General features: G+C 57.9%; 1 protein-coding gene across 1 annotated transcript; it reads right to left on the bottom strand.

Moving 5' to 3' along the window:
- Positions 1 to 6,740: 6,740 nt before the first annotated feature.
- Positions 6,741 to 17,084, bottom strand: LOC139060260 (uncharacterized). Its single transcript, XM_070539356.1, has 7 exons — positions 16,255 to 17,084; positions 15,254 to 16,180; positions 14,178 to 15,195; positions 13,333 to 14,108; positions 11,784 to 13,283; positions 8,585 to 8,630; positions 6,741 to 7,154 (listed from the first exon to the last, which is right to left on the bottom strand). Exons 1-7 carry the CDS (start codon positions 17,082 to 17,084, stop codon positions 6,741 to 6,743), a joined length of 5,511 nt encoding a protein of 1,836 aa, XP_070395457.1.
- Positions 17,085 to 20,616: the final 3,532 nt, after the last annotated feature.

Below are 20,616 nucleotides of genomic sequence, written 5' to 3'. Positions count from 1 at the left end.
TCGCGTCGCGTGAGACGGTGGTATTACGACAGGGATGATACTTAGCGACGCACAGGTCCGAGGTAAGCATCGCTTTCACCTGATTAAAAGCGGTCTCGTGAAGCGGTTCCCATTGCCATGCATTTTTCTCACCTAGCAAGGCGCGAATAGGGGCGGTTGCTCGCGAAAGGTTGGGCAGCAAGCGACCAATATGATTAGCCATACCGAGGAATCGCCTAGCCCCGGCGACGTCCTTAGGTGGCTCCAAGTTGCGCAGGGCCTCGAGTTTGCTGGGACTTGGCGAGATACCGTTGGCGTCGATCACTACACCCAGAATCTCTACTTTGTCTTGACCGAAGCAGCATTTTGACTTGTTGAGTTTAACTCCGGCTGTCTTTAGACGTTCAAGGACCTGCACAAGTCGCTTGTCGTGCTCTTCTCAATCTTTGCCAAAAACCAGAATATCATCTATCATGTTGACTACGTTCGGTTGCCCCTCCAGAATTCGAGCCATTTCTCTCTGAAAATATTCCGGTGCTGAAGTCAAGCCAAAAGGTAAACGACAGTAGCAGTAGCGTCCAAATGGTGTGATGAATGTGGTATACTCTTGACATTCTCGGGATAATCGCACTTGGTGAAATGCTGCAGTCGCGTCAAGCTTTGAGAACACTTTGGCGTCGCCCAGTTGCCCGAGTACCCATTCGACCGTTGGAAGCACATGCTTTTCACGGTGAACTTCTTTGTTGAGCTTCGTTAAGTCCACACATATTCGGATTCCGCCTGACTCCTTCGGTACTGCGACCAGACCGGCACACCATGGCATCGGCTCCGTAATGCGCCTGATGACACCTTGTTTTTCCATCTGGTCCAGCTCCTCCTTTACCTGGTTGTACAGAGGAATGGGAATTCTGCGAGGTACACTGAGAGCAAATGGCCTGGCATTTGGCTTGAGTCGAATAGTGTACTCCTCCCCTACAGTACCAAGCCCTTCGAAGATGTCCTGGCGAGGGGTTGCGTCGTTTGCTGAGCTAGCTTGCTTTTCAGGTCGCTGTGCGGCATCGATGAACTTCACGACTCCCAATGCGAGGATAGCAGGGTAGCCTAGTAGAGGTGTAGACTGCGAAGGCATGACGTATACTGACTGTACACAGGTGCGGCTCTTCCACTCCAACGTAGCTATGAATTGGCCTGTTACTTTCAAAGGGCAATTTCCTGGACCGGTGAGAAGACCCTCCGGTTTTTCGAGTCGCGATGGTACTCCTGAAAAAGTGCTTGGAACCACGGTAACTTCTGCTCCTGAGTCGACCTTGAATTTGAGTGGGACTCCATTCACGTGGACCCAAACAAACTTAGCATTGGCCTCATGACTGCTCTTGACAGCAAGCATCTCGATGGCATGTGACTGTCGGCTTTGCATGCGCTGTTTGGCTAAGCAAACTGCTTCGAAGTGTCCTTTCTTCTTGCAAAACTTGCGAACAGCTTTCTTGGCAGGACAAAATTTTCGCTGATGCTCATCTCGTCCGCAGAAGTGACACGATCTATGTGCGCCGGCGAGAAGCGTTTCTCTTGCTGCCAACGCTTGATTACGTGACGGCCTTCTCGTTGGCCTGTGTTTCGCTACATCAACGGCGACTGGCCCAGATAACTGGCTTTCTCGTTCACGTTTTTCTCGTTCCGCATTTTCATGCAGCCGTGCATGCAGAAGCGTTTTATCGAGCGTCAAGTCAGAAGTACGGCAGAGTTGCTCCGATAACCTGCTATCCTGCAGACCAACAATAAATCGGTCTCGAACGAGCCTGTCCTCAATGGACGCTGAGCCCTAGTTACATCTTTTTACCATGTTTCGCAACGCGGAATAAAAGGCATCGACGTTCTCGTCTTCTTGCTGCGTCCGCTTGTGAAAACGATAACACTCGTGAACTTCGTTTAGCGGGTGCACGAAATACGAGGTGAACTTGTTTTTAACAAGAGAGAGAGAAACAACTTTATTTGCCACTGCAGGGTAGGAAGTTAGGGCAGGTAGGCCTAGTGTGGCTCCCAGGTGGGGGCGACGTCTTGGGCCCACGAGACGAGTGCCAGTTGCGTTTTCTTGTCTGCTCTTGTCAGCAGCTCGTCCCAACCCTCCTCGGAGGGAGCTGGCAGTAATGATTGTGGGGGAGGGTTACCCTCGCATCCCCAGAGAATGTGTGCCCGAGTGGCGAACACTCCATGGTCGCACTTAGTACATACGGGGTCGTAATCCCCTCCAGTGATTAAATAAAGCCTAGAATGACTGAGAATTGAATCAGTCTGCAGTCTGCGAAGCATGGTGGCTTGCGCTCGTTCGAGGTCGGGGTGGGGAGGCGGGTACACGCATCTCGTCTCCTTGTAGAAATTTGTAATTTCAGCATAGGATTTGGGGGCCTCTGCGAGCACATCTGGGTTCGAGAGGCCGGCCTCCCGGTTAGTTAGGCCTCGGACTAAACAGTCGACCCCTTCGTTCCCAGAGTTCCCCGCGTGAGCAGGTACCCACACTAAGCTTACAGTTCTGTCGAGAGCGCAACCGCGGAGGATGTGTGCGGCGGGGAGACAGAGTGAGTTTTTTTAGAAATTTTGGATGGCTTGTTTAGAGTCACTGAGGACGGTGCTTGTGCGGGGATCCGCGATGGCTAGCGCGATAGCGACCTATTCGGCAGTGGTGGGGGAGTGCGTGCGCACTGTAGCGGCACTGATGAGAGTGGTGGTTGGCGTCGCTACGCAGGCTACGTATGTGTTAGAGTCGCATTTCGCCGAGTCCACGTACATGGCATGTTCGTCAGCGGAGTAGGTGACGTCTAAGGCTTGTGCCTTCAGTTGGCGGCGCCTGTCGTGGCGGCCGGGTAGCATATTCTTGGCCATGGGTTTGATGACCAGCCGACTGAAGACTCCAGTCGGGAGGGGAGCAGTGGGGTGGATGTCACCTGTAGGGCTGATGTTAACATGGTGAAGAATGTAACGACCGTGTTTGGTGCCAGAAAGACGGTGTATCTGTGCAGTCTTGTCTGCCTCTATCAGCTCTGTGAGGGTGTTATATACTCCACGCTGGAGCAGACGCTGTGTGCTGGCGGACTGGGGCAGTCCCATTGCCGCCTTTTACACTGAGCGGATGATGCTATTCACCGCCTCTTCGTCTTTGCGGCGGAGGTGGTAATAAGGATATGTGTAGACAATCCTACTAATGAGGTAGGCTTGTGTGAGGCGGCAGAGGTCGGTCTCCCACATTCCCCTGCGGAGAGTGGCAATGCGGCGGATTAGGCCGTTGATTTGGTGGGCTGTGGTTCGGAGGCGTTGGATGGCTTCCGAGTTCTGCGTGTTGTTCTGCACCAGCATGCCTAACACGCGGATGGTCTGTACGGGGGCTATGGGGTGGGTGGCAATATGGAGCGTGATCGGCTCTTGAGGGTCGGGGACGGGTCGGCGAACACGTCTGTCTCGTACAACTAACAGTTCAGACTTGGTGGGCGAACAAACGAGACCGTTTGCCTGCACGTAAGCGTGGACGGTGTCGATTGCCTGCTGAAGTGAATCTTGTATCTCGCCGTCCGAGCCAGAGTTTGTCCAGAGGGTAATATCGTCGGCGTATATTGAGTGCTTAATGTGGGGTATGGTGTCGAGAAGTGTGGGAAGGCCTCGCATAGTAATGTTGAATAGGAACGGGGACAAAACAGCTCCCTGTGGTGTTCCCCGGGTGCCCATGGTGACTTTGTCACTGCAGAGGTCTCCAATGTGGAGTTCAGCAGTGCGGTTGCGAAGGAAGTTGGCAATATAGTTGTAGGTGCGAGTGCCTACATTCATCTGCGAGAGGTTGGCCAGTATAGAAGCGTGCGACACGTTGTCGAACGCTTTACTGACGTCGAGGCCGAGAATGGGGCGCGTCGCCCGGATGGGACCCGGGTCGAGTATGTCGTGTTGTATCTGCCACATGATGTCTTGGGTAGAGAGTCCAGCCCGGAACCCAAACATGGTGGGGGGGGGGGAGGAGATCTTCCTTGTGTGCGTGAGTGTGGAGTCTGTTCAGAACTACGTGCTCCATAACCTTCCCCAGGCAAGACGTGAGCGAGATGGGCCGGAGGTTGCCCAGATCGAGTCGTTTGCCTGGTTTGGGTATGAAGATTACCTTGGCATGCTTCCAGGAGTCTGGAAGGCGACCTTCATGCCAGTGGTGGTTGAAAAGGTCCGCAAGTGCTGCGACCGACTGGTCGTCGAGGTTGCGGAGCATTTCGTTGGTGATATGGTCATCGCCGGTGGCCGCGGTAGTCTTGATGCGGTTAAGAGCGGCGCGGACTTCCGACGCCATGATGCCTCTGTCCATGTCTGGGTTCTGGGAGCCTTTGTAATTTAAGGGGGTGGGAATGTCGGTGGAGGTGTTTATGGATTTGTCTTTCAAGGTAGCGAGGAGTTCCTGGTTCGTGCCTGGAAACGCGTGTGTGACGCGGTTGAGATTCTTGTGTGATGCAGACTTGGTGTGGGTCGGATCAAGCAAGTGCTTGAGCCGAAACCATGTGTTCTTGCATCCCAACTGCCCGTCGAGTCGGTCGCAGGTCTGATGCCATTGTTCCTGACTAAGTTTGGTGGAGTAGGCTTCGATCTCTCGTTCGAGGCGAGCGAGGCGAAGCTTGAGAGGGCGGTTGTGTTTGCGTCTGAGCCAGCGAGCGTGGAGGCTGCGCTGGGCCTCCCACATATGCATGAGTTTAGCATCTGGGGTGGGGCCACCCTCCTCCTGGGTGACTGTGGAGGTGGCGTTGGCTGCGTCGCGGAGCAGAGTATCTGTCCATGTGTCGAGGTCGTCTATGGGGCTTTGCGGACGCTGAGCTCGTACGTACCGGAAAGCGTCCCAGTTGGTGTGTTTGAATGTGCGGCGGGGGCCCTTGCTGTGTGTGGCTGTGAAGGTAGTGCTGAGAACATAGTGATCGCTACCTACGTTCATACCGAGATTTTCCCAGCGCGCATCTGGGATGTTGCGGGCGAAAGTGAGGTCGGGGCAGCTGTCTTTAGTGATGCTATTACCGAAACGGGTGGGCCGTTCGGGGTCGAGGGGGAGCGTCAGAGCCAGTGTCTGGGCAGTGTCCCAAACCTTGGCTCCTTTATGACCGCAGGCTTTGCTGGGGTAGCCCCACTCGGCGTGTGGTGCGTTAAAGTCACCCACTATAAGTAGCATCTCGTTCCGTGCGATCGCACACGCCTTTTGGAGGAGAGTGGCTACGTTAGTGCTCTTGTCACTTGGGGGGCTGTACACATTTAGGATGTTGAGTGGGGATTTGGTTCGGCTGTTTGGAAGGACCTGCACGAAAGTGTGTGGGACTTCCGGGTAGTCAAGATCGAGTTGATTGGCGGAGAGGTTGCGGTGTACAAGGATGGCGGTGCTCGGGTGGAGATCCGGCGCCACCGATTGGTTGTAAGCGGTATAGCTGGCGAGTTTGGTGTCGGTGTATGTTTCCTGGAGCGCTATAATGTGGGGTGTAAATGGCTGGGCCTGCAGGGTATACTCCAAGGCTCTCGGCTTTGCCTTGAAGCCCCTGCAGTTCCACTGCCATACTGTGATGGGCGCGCTAGCCATCGCGTTTCCTGTAGGGTTCGGGACGCTGCAGAAACGCTACGTCGGTTTTGATAATACCGCCAGCAAACGCGCGCGCGGCTGCACTCTCGGTAGAGGGAGGCGCACCAGGCGACTGACTGGGCTTTGGTGTAGTGAGGGCGTCATTTAGTGGAGGGCCCGTGAGGCGGTCGAGGCGTGCGGTTAGAGTGTGAATATTAGCTGCCATTTTGGTGCAGCCTTCAATGAGCTGGTCGATAGTGGGGGTCAGCCGTTTTAGGACGTCCTCTATTTTAGATAAGCGGGCGTCAAAGGTTTCGAATGTTGCATCTAGGTCAGCGGTAGAGGAGGGGGGAGGTGCCTTGCGCTTATTGCACTTTGGCTGGTCGGTGTCCATGTTGGGGTCATTGGTGGGGTCAGAGGTGGGAGCGCTAGCCACCTGCAGCGGCCGCGGTTGTGGGTGCGCCTGTGCAGACTCAAGGCTATGAATTTTAGCATTTGCCTGTGCTAACTGTAGCTGTAGTTGTTTAACCATGTCTGCCAGTTCCCTTACCTGGGGGTTGGGCTGTTGGCTTGTGGCTGGTGGAGGGGTCTTCCACGCGACCTGTTTGGTGTACTTGGTATCCGGCCCGTCCTGGGAGGTTGCCCGGGAGTCCCGAAAGCACGATGGGGAGTGGCTAGGGCTGTTGTGACTGGAGCCGCTGCTTCGCAGTGGTGGGAAGGCGTCATCTACTGGGGGTCCTTGTTGGCGGCCGCGGCTCCGAGAGCGAGACTGATGGCCACGTGACAAGGTACCGGGGTCAGTTTCAGTGTCCGTGGAGGATTTGGAAGATTTAGGTCGGTTCGTAGCCACGAAACGGTATTTACAGCTTCTACTGCCAGTGGGATGTGAGCCTTTGCATACGATGTACGTGGCTTGACAAGTGGGTGGTTGGCGGACCGGTTGAGGTTCGTGAGCCACACCGCAGCGGCGGCAAGTGGGTTGACGCGGTTGTGGGCACACATCTGTCCTGTGACCTAGCTTGCGACAGTTGAAACAAGCCTCCGGGCGCCCCTTGTAAGGGAAGACCTCGAAAGTCAAGCCCAGATACCGCATGTATCGGGGCAGCCTGGTGTTGGCGAAAGTGACGACAAAGTGTCGTGTCTGGCCCATACGCCGCGCAGCAACGATAGGGATGTCGGGATTGCGAGCCCGAAGCTCGGCGAAGATTTAGGCGTCGCTTTCATAGCTGTAAGCCCGGTACAGAATCCCCCGCACGGAGTTGTCCGGGGCTGGGGCGTATGCGGCGACCGCGACTTCTGTGGTGTCGATGGTGATGGCGCGGACCTTGGCGTAAGACACTGCACGAGCACTGTCAGGCGTGCTCACTATCACAGTGTTGTTGGTAGGGTGTATTCTAACCTGGTCGGTAGTAACTGCCAGGCGTTGGTCAACGTTGGCGGCTGCGTAAATGGCAACAGCCAAACGGGCGGGGCCGACGGTGTGGAGGTTGAGTGTGCCTTGCGGGCGAAGGACTATCTTGAGGTCGTCCGAGGGCAGGCGGGGAAGCGGGCGCTTCCTGGTCGGCGGTGGAGGGCGGCCGCGTTGCCGTGCATTCGGGGCAGACAGCGTCGTGGCCGGCGTCTAGGCTCCGGTAGGTTGTTGTTCAGGTGGAGATGGGCGTCGGTAGCGGCGTTGCATCTTGAACGCCGTCCACGTGCCGTCGGATAACTTCTCGGCGGTGATATCAGAGCCTTCTACGGTGTAAGGCATCTTCGATGCGGCGTTGGGCGCGGCAGGGTGCGGCGTCGCCACCGCAGCTGCGCTCGAACGCGTCGAGGTCGTGGCAGCTCTTAGGCTTAGCTGCCGCAGCAGGTTTGGCCAAAAGAAAAAGGTCGAAAAACATGAAAACTTGCTTGCCTTGGTATGGAAAGCGCAACACCGGGTCCGAAGCGGTGGTAGCAAGTCCACGGCAACAAAAGTGAAAGTAAGTGGCCGGTAAAAAGAGAAATTGCCCGAAAAACACGGAGAGCATATGAAATGCGTCCGTTCACTCCTAGCGCTGCAGCGCCACCTGCTTTTAACAACGCTGTACGACTGAACTTCTTCGGCCGACAAGTTGAAAGACGCCAGCACGCGTCGACCTTGAACACCCATGCAATAAAAAGGCGTTCGTACCCGAACCTCGTCAGTAGCTTGGTGCAATCCTGTAGCGTAGGCATAGTCCTCGAACTGCTCAATCCAGGTAGACCATGCACTTGGGTCGACGAAGTCGAAGCTCGATGGCTGTTGGACTCCAGGTACCCTGGCAAACACAGCGTCCGGCTTGTTCGCCATTAGAGAGAGCGAACGGCGACCACTTCTGACACCATGTACGATGTGGGGTGCTGACAGACGCTAGCCGCGTCTACACAAGTGACTCGGAGCCCCTTGACCGAACGAATGCTCCCACCTTTATTCCACAACCACATATATAGAACGCATGGCGCGTAGCACCTCTACAGTATCGATCTCGTGATATACCGTTGATGTGCGGCCCAAAGGCGCTTGTTGACAATCGAAGTACTTGCGAAGCAAGTTGAGGAGCTGGGGACGTTGTGTAGGGCTTAAGAGAGTATCCACGGAGCTGTAGAAAACGTCCGACGCAGACCTCCGGCGTATACAGGTAGCAAGTTGGGCAAAAAGCCAATGTGCTGATCTCTGAGCAAGTGCCATCAAGAGATACATGCAAGATGGTCCCCGAGACAATGGGCTCAAGACGTTCAAGGCACTCACCGCAACCCAAAGTGAGGGGCGATGCATGTTGGAGACGGCATATGAGTGAATACCTCCGTTGACATCGGTGACAACGAAGGGAAGAGAATATCGTCGATGAAGAAAATGTGGCCGTTTAAAAAGGCTAGTGGTATCTGTAACACAGTTGGAGCAGGAAGTCGCAATCACAGATGAGCGCGGATGTATCGTAGCGTCATCAGCAATGAGAATTTTGTCGCCGGTATCATCAGCATCATCTAATTGGGAATCGGCAAAAATTCGACAATTTATTTACGCTTTTGCATGGCCCGAAGGCTTACCCTAGACCGCTGGATCTGCTGGCTAGGCTGGTAGCCGTGGAATGGTCTGCGAGGGATCATACTCATTGTGGATACGGAGTAGGTTTGCTATAGCTGAAGACGTAGTAACAAATTGAGGGCGGCAGTAAGACGTAGACAATTTAGTGTTATTTAAATATGGTGATCACCCACAGGGATTGGCAGGTGGAGTATCTGGGCCGCAATGTTGTAGAGGTGCATTTTCGGGTGATATACTTGTCGCGCTTTTCGCTTGGAAGTGACTTTCCCTGCGCGTCATCAACGGGACCAACCAGCGTGAATGATGGAGGACAAGAGTGGCACAGAATTTAGTGGAAAGCATTGCGGTAAAAATTGTGTGGCCGTGACTGTCCTCCTACGTGGAGATGACGAGGGATACTGATCTTGCTACACTAACTCTCGCGCTCTGTATTACGCTGCACGCTAACACCATCATTTTTGTCGGTAGTGCGACCAATCGACATACCTTTACGGCCGTTCTTTCGCCGTAGTTACAGAACACAATGCCCTTTGTTGGCTTTCTTCCTTGAAATGCCCGTCGGGATGCTTGCGACGTTGGGCGCTTCGCTTGCGAGAGTACGACATCCGCGTCATGTACCGCTCCGGTCGCAAACACTCCGACGCTGATGCGCTCTCTCGCTCCCCACTGACGCCTGATTTGGCGTCTTTGCCAGCTTCCTCGTTCACCCTTTCACCGTTGACCATAACTGACATGCTCGCAGAGCAGCGCAAGGACCCAGCACTTATGTTAATTGACTACCTTGCCGTTCCGTCTGATGTTCCTTCTACACGAGCCCTGCGTCGCCAAGCAATCAACTTTTCCGTGCGGGACAACATTCTATATCGCCGCAGCTATATTTCCGACGGTCGGAAATGGCTCCTTGCTATACCTCATCATACCCGCTCTTACATCTGCGCGTCTTTTCACGCTGATCCTCTAAGCGCTCATGCTGGCGTCCTCAAAATTACACAAGGTTGCGTCAGCGCTATTATTGGTGAGGCATGTACAACTTTGTGCAAAAGTACATTCAGTCTTGTACTACATGCCAACAAGGCAAGACACCTACCCAGCGTTTCACAGGACCGTTGCTGCCGCTGTATAAGTGACCTCGCCTGAGAGTCAGTTACGGCGCTGCACTTATCTCTTCACCCTTCCTAAAGAAATCATACATACACACTGCCGCTACCATGCCCGTCTCGTCCGTTCGACCGCGTCGGCATCGACCTTTAGGGCCCGCTTCCATGCAGCGGGTGTGAAAATCGTGGATTATTGTCGGCGTAGATCACCTTTCTCGCTACGCTGCGACAACAGCTCTGCCAGCAGCGACCGCCCGTGACATAAGTTTTTTTTTTTTTCATCCTTCGCAATTTTGTTCTTCGCCACGGTGCTCTCCGAGAACTAGCGAGTGATAGGAGCCGTGTCTTCCGGTCGGAGTCCATCCAAGCCCTCCTCGATGAGCGCAGGGTAATTCATCGCAAATTGACCGCGTACCACCCCCAAACCAACGGTCTGACCGAGAGGTTCAATCGCACACTTTGCGACATTTTGCGGATGTATAGTTCATTCGACCACTCCAACCACTCCAACTGAGACTCAAGAACGTCGAAAGGCACGACATGACCATACTCATCCATCACCGCACAACTTTGCTCCTGGTTTGCTTGTGTGACTTTGGATACCAGCCCACATTCGGGGCCTTTCTTCCAAACTCCTGGCACGTTGTCACGGTCCGTACCGTATCATCGGTGCCACTTCACCGGTCAACTATACATCGTTGAGCCACTCACAGTGTCAGCATACCTGAGTCATCGTGGGCGTAAGACAGCACCGGTTAACCGCCTGAAACCGTATCATGACCCGCTCACCTTCTCCACGTCCTGAGTCGCCAGGGTGGCTACGCTTCGCTCTCGGGGGATTGTAATGAAGCAGACGCGCCCCTGTGTATGTGCGGACTGACGAGGAAGACGAAGGGCCGTTCCGTGATCGCGAGTGAGCCTCGTGCTACGGACAGCCCTTGCAGTGCCTTTCTATACACAAGAAAACTATGGCAAAGCGGCCCTACTGCGCTTCCTGACAGCGCCCCAATGTGGAAACGTCAAGCAGCGCGGTCGTGCCGCGGCGCAGTCTCCGAGCGCTTTGTTTATTGTTTCGTCCGCGCTTTTCTTCGCTGCTCGTGCTCACGGCACTCCGTTTTCGACGGCGGCAGATCGCCTGCTTGCGCAACAGCGATGCAAAGATTGCAGTGCGGTTTCAAGAAGGCTGCGGACGCCGACAGCTTTTTTTTTTTTTCGTGGCGGCAACCTAAGGAAAGGGGAGCGTCTGCTTCCGCACGTGTGCAGCGTTGCACAAATTGTGGACGGTGATGTGACAGTGAAAGTCAAGTGCGTGTCACAGGTGTCCGACAAGATCGTATACGACGTCAAGTTAGAGGTATGCACTAAGTTCAGAAATTTAGCAACTTTTATTTAAATTACAACATAAGTGACTCTGGCAGCAGGAACTTCTGTTGTCATACTACTCGATGACTGCAGATCCAGTAGGCTGCTTGTTGATGGTTCTGCCACTTCAGAAAAGCAAGTTCTGGAGTATGTTTCACATGTGTCATGCTGCTGCTGGAGAGCTGTGTCGCTGCAGTACGAGAGAGAGAGAGAGAAGGAGATTCTTGATGGGAAGGAAAGGTTGGGGTAAAGTGCAGCGCAGTAACTGTCTCTCAGCAGAGGACACCTCAACCGCGCTGCACAGGGGTTAGGGAATGAAAGTAGGGGGAGAGAAAGAGCACCAGAAACAGCAGAGCTAAAGGCGGTCGGCGAGGCCGACAGCCTCGGCGAATGTCAGGAGTGCACGTAGAAGTGTCCTGTGTCGTGAAGGGCAGCCCGAGGGGTGCAGGAGTTCAGTCACGGTGTCGCACGGCAGGCCGTGCCCACGGTAGACACGGGCAAGGGACGCGCGCGCGAGCGAAAAGTTGGGGCACTCACACAGCAGGTGCTGGAGTGTCTCGATCGCGCCGCAGTCGCCGCAAAGGGGAGAAGGGGCTCCACGCAGTCGATGCCGCCGCTCGGCGGGCCACACAGAACCGGTCCGAAGGGCGAGGAGGAAGGCGCGCTCGCGCCTTGTGAATCCGGTCTGCGGGAGATGACGCGGTGGGCGCCCCTGCTACAGTGGCTAGAATAGGCACTGTACCCCTGCGCAACTCGGTCGTCGGGATGGTGGAGCGCGAGCTCCCGTCTGAAGTGAAGGCGCGCTGTGTCCAGCGAGCTCACCCGGTCTGTCAGCGCGGTCGACGAGTCGTGTGCGCGCCTGGCCAGCCGGTCCGCCGTCTCGTTGCCCGCGACTCCGACGTGCGCGGGGATCCACTGCAGCCGTAGGTTGCATCGCCCCTGCAGTGCGTGCAGACGGACGGCAACGCGCTGTGCAAGGGGCGGCGCGCGCTCGTCGAGTAGCAGCTGCTGCAGCGCGGACCTCGAGTCGCAGAGAATCGCCGCGCTGGTGATGTGCGGCGACTCCTCGAGGATGTCCGCAGCGAGGTGAAGTCCCGCTAGCTCCGCCGTGGTAGAGGAAGCCCGGTAGTAGAGCCGGCACTGCTTCGTGATGCCAAGTGCGGGAGCAACACAGGCGGCAGCCGCCGAGCCGTCGCTGAGGACGGAGCCATCGGCATACAAGTGCGTCATTCCTCCCAGGTCGTCCTCGATCCTGGCAGCAGCCTCCTGCTGTACAGCGCAGAGAGGCGTGCGATGTTTAGAGCGAACGCCCGGGAGGTCGAGACACACGTGAAGTGGCGTGCGCTGGTGTGGCGGTGGCCAGATAGGCGGTACGGGCGGAGGGTCGACCACCAGGCTGTCAAACAGTTCGCACACTGTTCCCACTCGTGACTGGGGCAGGCAACGGATGACGGACAGGATGGGTCCTGCGTCCGGGGCAGAGGAGAAGCGCTCGAGGTGACCGAGGGCACGCAGGTCAGCCGTCAAAGAGACGGGCCACGCGCCAGTTTCCGCGAGCGTTTCCGCAACCCGCGATGAGCGAGGGAGGCCGTGGCACATGCGAAGCACTCGGCGGTGGTCGCTGTCGATGAGCTTCCACAGCCGGGCACTGACACGACACAGTGGTAGCGCGTACAACACTTTCGGCAGTGCCACCGCAGAGTAGAGCGCCGCCGCGAACGAGGCAGGGCAGCCGTCGCCACGGGCGAGAAGGCCGCGCACCGCACTCTCCACTCGGCGCATCTCAGCGCGCAGCCGGCGCACAGCAGCGAACCACGTGAGGCGGTTGTCTATCGTGAGCCCCAGGTACCGCACTGTCAGGCGCCAGGGCAGGGGCACTCCATCGACGAGCACGCAGCCGGTGCGGCGGCGAACACCGCAGGGGCGGATCAGGATAGCCTCGGATTTCGTCGACGACAGCCGCAAGCCGATGGCGCGCAGGAAGTTCGCGACGCCGTCCAGCACCTCCTGAAGCCGGAAGCGCATCTCCACCGTCGCAGAGGTCGGCCCGTGCACGAGAAGCGCGATGTCGTCTGCGTAGAGCACAGCACGCACAGGGAAGCGGCCCGTTTTGGGGATGCACTCGATGATGGGCGCGAGGGCAAGGTTGAACAAAAACGGGCTCAACACGCTTCCCTGAGGCACACCGCAGCTCACAGGACGCGGCGAGCCGACCGTGCCCCCGACTCGGACAGCTGATGTTCTCCCGGCGAGGAAGGCCTCGATGTAAGCAAGGAGCCTGCCCTCCACACCTGAGCGCCCGCACGGCCGAGAGGATGGTGTCGTGAGGGAGGCAGTCGAATGCGCTCTGGACATCGAGGAGCAGCAAGAAGGCAGTCTCCCTGTCGAGCCGGGCCTGCTCGAGGGTGCCGGCGACGATAGCGATGCAATCCGCCGTGGAGCGGCGAGCGCGGAAGCCGCACTGCTCAGGAGGTAGAGCACCGCGGGCATCCGCAATCCACTGGAGCCGGGACAGAGCCATCGCCTCCATCGTCTTGCCCGGTATAGACGTGAGGGAGATCGGCCGGTATGAGGCAGGGCTATGAGGTGGCTTGCCGCGTTTCAGCACGGGGACGATTACAGCATGTCGCCACGAATCCGGGAGGGAGCCGCTGTGCAGGACGTCGTTGTAAGCGTCGAGCAGGAGGCGGCGCTGCGGCTCGTCCAGGTTTCGCAGCATCTGCAGCGTGATCCCGTCCGCCCCAGGCGCGCTGCGGCGGCGCCGGCCGCGCGACAGGGCCCGCCGCAGCTCGTGATGAGTGAAGTCACTCTCGCACAGGCTTGTGATTGCCTGTGCGTGGTTGGTGTGAGCTTCGCCCCGCACGAACACCGCAGCGTACAGCGCCTGTAACACAGCCGGGGGCGCGCTGGAAGCAGGAGGGGTGGCAGCAAAAGCGTTCGCCAAAAGCTCTGCGAGCTCCAGCTCGCTGATCCCGCGCGCTATGGCGATGGCTAGCACCGGGAACCGCGGTGTCTTCGGGTTCAGGAGGGCCCGGAGGACTCGCCATCCACGGCGCTCGTTGCACGGCTGGGCGAGCGACGATCAGAGGCCGGCCCAAGATCGTCGGCGCAGCTGACGGGCGTGTCGTCTGCACACAGCGTCCAGGCGGTTGTACAATGTCCAGTCCGCCTCGGCTCCGGTTCGCATCGCTCTCCGCTGAGCGCGGCAGCGAGCGGCGCGCACATTGAGGAACTTGATGTCCGGGCAAGGGGAACCGGCAGGTACGGCAACACGCGTCGAAGCCCAATGCGCGCAGTCTGCGATGTGCGCGAAGAAATCGTCGCCGCGCGGGGTTTGGGCACAGAAATCGCGGAACATGGGCCAGCGCACGACCGTGTACACACGCGTGGCGCCGCGATTCGGCCGCACGGGGGAGAGGGAGATGGGGAAGTGGTCGGATCCCGCGGTGTCCGGGGCACGCTGCCACTCGTATGAGCAGCGCTCCGAAACAAGCGCGAGATCGATCACTGTGGCGGTCCCGCTGCGTCGGGCGAAGGTGGGCTGGCCGCTGTTGATGACGGCAAGGCCCGCCGCACCGGCCGCGCCCATCAAGTTCTTCCCCCGGATGGTGGTCTTCGCAGAGCCCCAGCACCCATGATGCGCGTTGAAATCGCCGCACACCACACAGTCACGCGCGAGCGAAGCGGCGAGGCGCGACAGGAACGTCATGTCGCACTGCAGAGCGGGTCGCACGTACACACTCGCGACCGACGTATCGGTGCCGCGCACACGGACGGTAACGGCCACGCACTCGACCACTGCACAGCACAGATGTTCCGTGGCGATGAGAGCGTGCGGGAGAGAGACGCGCACATACACCGCTGCGCGAGGGGAGCCAGGCGGGTGCGCAGCGTCGGTGCAGGGCGCAGCATCGCAGTCGTCGCGTCGGCACTCTGTGGGGCTGCTGTATCCGATGTAGCCGGGCAGCGAGACCTCCTCTGCACGCGCATACGTTTCCTGGAAGGCAAGGACGTCGTAGTCGTGCAGAGGCAGCTGCTCGGCCAACTCGGCGTGCCTTCGCCGCAGGGAGTTGCAGTTCCACTGCAGGATGCGCGGCCGACAATCAGCAGTGGGACTGGCCATGATGGTTCGGTGGCTGTTGTAAGGCCACTGCCTGCAGGCAGATGGGTCGTAGCGGGTGGTCAGCTGGCAGCATAGCGCCGACTGCTTGCATGGTAACCAGCAGGTTTGCTACCAGCTGATCCACTGTAGCCTGGCCAGGGGGGGCAGCACTGTCCCGTGCCTCCTGACGGCGGGAGGTTCGAGGGGCTGGTACCGGACGCTTGGGTGCGGTACTGGGGCCTTTCAGCGCGCTCGCATATGACCGCGCCAAGGTTGAGGACTGCTGCTGCTGCTCCTCCCGGACTGCTGCCCTGACAGCACGCCTCGACAGTGCTGCGGTGGAAGAAGCCATGATGGTTGCCACCTGGCGTTCTTCTTGCCATTTAGGGCAGGCGGGGGTGTCGGCCCTGTGGAGGCCCCCGCAGTTCCTGCAGCGAACCGTCCGGCATGGTTCGCCCTCCGCATGGCTTTTGCCGCAGGAGATGCAGTCAGACGACCAACTGCAGGATTCCAGCACGTGCCCGAAGCGGCCGCACTGGCGACACTGCACCGGACGCGGCCTGGCTGGCCTCACCCTGAAGCCGAGCTTGAAGAGGCTCAGGTGTTCAGGGGGGACCGGCCCCGCGAACCGGACAGTGATGGTGCTCCCATCCCGCGTCGCCGACAGTACTGGAACGCTCGACTCCATGGCTCCTAGCAGGTCAGCGTCCGCAGGTAATCCGGTCACCCCGTGCAGGTAGCCGGTGCTCTGGCCGCGCACGGCCGGCAGTCGGGCAGTCACCGAGATGCCGTGCAGCTCGGTTATCGCCAGCAGCTCCTCCTGGCATTCCCGGGTGGTGGTGTCGGCGGCCACGATGTTGCGCCTGTGGTTGACGCGCACCGCAGCAACACCGGCCCGCGATGAGAGGGCCGCCGCGAGTGCGAGGCGCGGTGCTCCCCTGAAGGCTCCGCCGGGCGCCGAAGGCCGGAAGAGGACCGTACCGATGACCGCAGGGTCCACCGGGAGTGCTGCAGTCTCCAGGGCCTTCGCACGCCGCCTGTCCCACCTCGACTGCACGAGGGTGAAGCCATCTGAGGTTGGCTCGCTGGCGGGTGGTGTCTGCCTCAGTACAGCTGCTGCAGGTACGCTGGGGGCGACAGGGCTGGCGGGCGGGCGACGGGAGACGAAGACGAGGCAACGGCAGGAGCTTTGTTGTGCTTCCGGTGCTTCTTCCCCTTTCGCTTCGGCAGCGGGGCAGGCTGGCGTGGCGGGTCCTTCAGGAACCGCGCCGCGGGGTGCTCGGGGCCCTGCTTGGACGAGCCGGCGGGAGGTGCGTCTGCCAGCTCCATCGCGTCGGTAGCGTTAACGCGTGCAGCCGAAGCGCTAGCAGACGCCGTTTCCGGAGGGGCTCCTGCTTGGGCGGCCGGAGAGGAGAGGGTGGCGGCTGCGTCTCGGCAGGGTGGCAAGATGGCGCCGCCCTGGCCTGCCTGCTCAACATGGCCGCTGGCTTCAACGTGCTGCTCCGCGCTGGGGGGAGCATACGGCGGCTGCTTGCGACGCGCGGTTGCCTCGTCATCGTCGCTCTCCGTTTCACGAGCTCGTTTTCTGGAGCTCGTCAGGTCCATCTCCTCGTCGTCAGAGGAAGGGAGCGGGACTGAAGCATGGGGCGCCTCGCTTGCTGAGAAACGCTCCGCGGGAGGCTTCGAGGCTACCTCGGGGGCTGACGGATTCGCGGTGTCGACTGGCGCGGCCTCAGTCTGGGAGGGAACCACGGGTGGAGCAGTGGTGGTGGTGGCCCGTTGACGAAGCCATTCGCCCAGCATGCTTGAAGCCCTCACATGCAGATCCTCCCTGGCGCGTAGCTCGTCAAGGGACGCGGGGCCGAGCGTCAGCCGGCTCATGCTAGCATGGCGTCGGTGGCGCACGGGCGGCGGGGGCTCGCTTGGCGAGCGAAACGCCATCATCACAGGCTGCGATGGCCTCTTCTCGCGAGCGGGAAGAAGGCCAAGTGCAGCGAAGGCACGTCACACGTGTATCGCGATGGTCGCAGGAAGCGTCCGTTGTCGTGCTCGGAATAGGCGAAGAGGAGCGCGTGAGACGCTGTAGCGTCTGCTGCTGACGCAGGAGCTCCAAACCTCACGTCCGCACACGGTGGTAGCTCCGAGTGGACTCCTCGCTGCAGTACGAAAGCACATGTCCCGGTGGTGCTGACTGGTGAGGAGGCTGCTGTGATTGTCATTGGTCTGTTAGACGCCGCTGCCATCTGCATCGCATAGAAATGAGACAGTATGTGCGCCTATTTGTAGTGGGAATTAAATTACGCCCAACAATATGTTTGCAAAGGTAACCTTCCTGTGATTCTGTGCATATATTGTTCTACAATAGTGCTACCACTACAAGTTATGATACTTGCACACTGCCAGTCATACCTTTTCGCCCTCTCTCGATCTGGTGCTTTCTTTCTGTACACAGGTTGGAAGATGCCAGGGATGTGTAATGAATGCTGACTTAGGTCACTCTTGCAGTTGCCAACGAAATGGCTGCTGCAAGTTCGCGTGTTTTTTGATGACTCCTAGGGAGTGTCATCAGCACTGCGAGCACAGAAAGAACACATGCATCAGGCACCAATAAGCATGGCACTATACTAACGAGGAACACCCACTTCCCATTTTCAGCAACGTGGCTTAGCTTATAGCTCCTTATACCCTCTCAGCCTTAAGCCTGTTTCACATGATGCGATTTTTGTCGCACCGGAAGTGCGATTTCCGTCGTTTGCGATGAAAATCGCAGACGCAGTGCCGACCCCCCGATTTTCGGCTGCGACCAACCGGTTGGTCGCAAAGAGCTGTCAAGGAGCTATTTCGCCGGTTCGTTTTGGAAAATGGCGTCTCGCACAACAAGTCCAATGCGCGGAGACGTGGATTGTCGAATTCGGAACGTGCATGAAGCGAGAATAAAAAACTTGTTGCACCTTTTCTCTAAAAAATTTTTTTTTCCTGCACAGAAACCAAAAAATGGCTGTGGCTTAGGTAAGGTTAAGCCCAGGATGCGAAGCATACTAGCCTTTATTTTAGTTGTTGAACCACTGTTTAGCCTGGTGAACTGCTGTTGCTTGGCTATATTTGGTTCGGCTAGACGAAGAAACAACTCATGCATTACTTCTTCGCCTTCAAGAGTGGAACGCGACAGCGTTCCCGTCGACCCGCCAAGGGGTGTAAGACAATGGGCTACAGGGCAGCGACTACGCGTCCCGCATTGGACGCGGTGAGCGTCGAGCAAAGCAGCGTTCGGCGCGGCAACGAAATGTGCGCCTGAGCAAGAGACGCACGCCTTAGAAACAGCGCGTTTCTAAGGCAACACCGCATTCACTAGAGGCGCTTTTGTACCGCTTTGAAGCGTTGTACTCGTGGCTCAGTCATTCTTCTTCCGGCTACCGTTCGGTGCGGACGCGGAATCATGTGCTCCAGCGGAGCGGCGATAGCGGCCTCTGCAAGCCGCGGAAACAGGATTGAAGACAATGATGGTCAGGACTACGAGATCATTTTGCCTACATTGCCCACCGGACGTGTTGTGGTTAATACTGTGTTTTTGCACGGCGACGTACGAGTTAGGCCCTACAGGGTGGAGGACTTCCGCGACGCCCTAGCCAACGCTGGTGCGCTTCCCGACGTGGTGGCGTTGGGGGCGTACCAAATCAACCATGTTTGGGCGGTGACTCTCAACAGCACCGAAGCAACTAAGAAGTTGGCCGCTCTCAAGGAACTGGAAGTAAAAGGACGCCGCTGCATTATCTTCGATCCAGATAACCAACAGGTGAAACTACGGCTGCACTGGATGTTGCACGGCGTGGCGGACGACGACATTCGGACGGCTCTCGCTGCTTACGGCAGCGTTTCCGAAGTGACCCGGGAGCGATGGCGTGTCTCAGGCGTCAAGGAGAAAGGGTCCACAACGAGGACCGTGCTCCTGAAGCTGAAACCCGGTTTGAAGGTCGATGACCTACCTCACCAGCTACGCGTTGCAGGAGAGTTGGCCCTTGTGGTGGCGCCTGGGCGGCCTATGCAATGCCTACGCTGCCGTGGTACGGGCCACGTTCGACGTGAATGCAAGGTGCCACGGTGCTCAAAATGCAGACGCTATGGTCACGTCGACAGCGATTGCGTCCGCACGTATGCGGTTGCTACGGAACCGGCATCGCAAGACAAGTCGACTGAGCTGCTGATGGACGTCGACGAGGCGGAGGAGGCAGCGAAAGGAGCCGAGGAAGTGGGCAAGCCAGCAGGAATGACCGACCCGTCGGGGCTTGCCAGTGGTGACACAAGCACGTCAAGCAATGGGGAGACGCACCCCGATGAGAAGGGATTGCCTGCCAGCAGTGACACAACCAAGTCAAGCAACGGAGAGACGCACCCCGAGGAGAAGGAATTGCCTGCGTCTCGGGCGAAGGCGTCGGAGAATGGGAAGGGCGTTCCGGCACCCACAGTCGTCGACCCAGCGAACAGCTCACCGAACGCTGACCTGAGCGGCGGCCGCGCAGTCAGCGTCTCCGTGCCAGCCAAGCGCCCTTATGGCCACACCGGCAGCGAAGGGGATAAGGTGGCAGCCACCAGCGTCGAGGAGCCGCCTGCAAAAACAACTCAAGCCAGGCGGGCCAGTCTCCGGCAGCGACCTAACGTTTCGTCTGAGAGGCGAACCGGCGATACAGCATCTACGCTGCAAGGTTCGGAGCCTGCACAGGCTGGCTCCGGCTTCAACGATGGCGTCTAGCCAAGCGCTAGACGCGGAGGGTAAGCACCATGCTCTCGGCCTTTTCACTTCCTTGCGAAAATGGCTCCTGCATCTCCGTTGAAGGTCGCTACACTTAATGTCAGGGGCTTGGCAGGAAAGAAAAAGCAAAGTCAGGTGTATCGGCTTTTAACGGAGCACGACATTGATATATTGGCCGTGCAGGAAACAAAAGTTGACGGTGAGGAAGAGACCGGGAGCATGGTGCGACGTTTCACGTCTAGATTCTATGCTATTGTGAGCCATGCTATCGGCAGATCTGCTGGTTGTGTCCTTTTTATTAAGAAGTTGCCGGCTCTGGTCGTGCATGCTGATTTCTCGTGCTTGTCAGGTCGGTGTGTTGCTGTCGATTTCGCACTCGGCGATACAGAATGGCGTGTTTTATGTTTGTACGCACCAAATGCGGTGGATGAAAGGGTCGATTTCTTTAGAAGTGTTGAGCAGCGTCTCAGCTTCGATAAACAGCTGATTATCATGGGCGACTTCAACTGTGTCCTGAGTGCATGTGATAAAACTAGTGATCTGCGGTTCAGGGACGCAAGTACTGAGGTACTGTCGCAAATCATAGAAAAATGGAACCTTGAGGATGTGGCGGAGTGTATGCAAGGCGCGGGTGGTGTGAAGTACACACATTTCCAGCGTGCAAGTCATGCCCGTCTGGACCGCATTTATCTAACGTTGGACGCGATTCCAAAATGCAACAGTTAT

The sequence above is a fragment of the Dermacentor albipictus genome, chromosome 5 (assembly GCF_038994185.2).
Source record: "Dermacentor albipictus isolate Rhodes 1998 colony chromosome 5, USDA_Dalb.pri_finalv2, whole genome shotgun sequence".
Classification (NCBI taxonomy): Eukaryota; Metazoa; Arthropoda; class Arachnida; order Ixodida; family Ixodidae; genus Dermacentor; species Dermacentor albipictus.
Note: the sequence above shows the minus strand (reverse complement) of the source record. Positions and strands in the feature narration are given on the sequence as shown.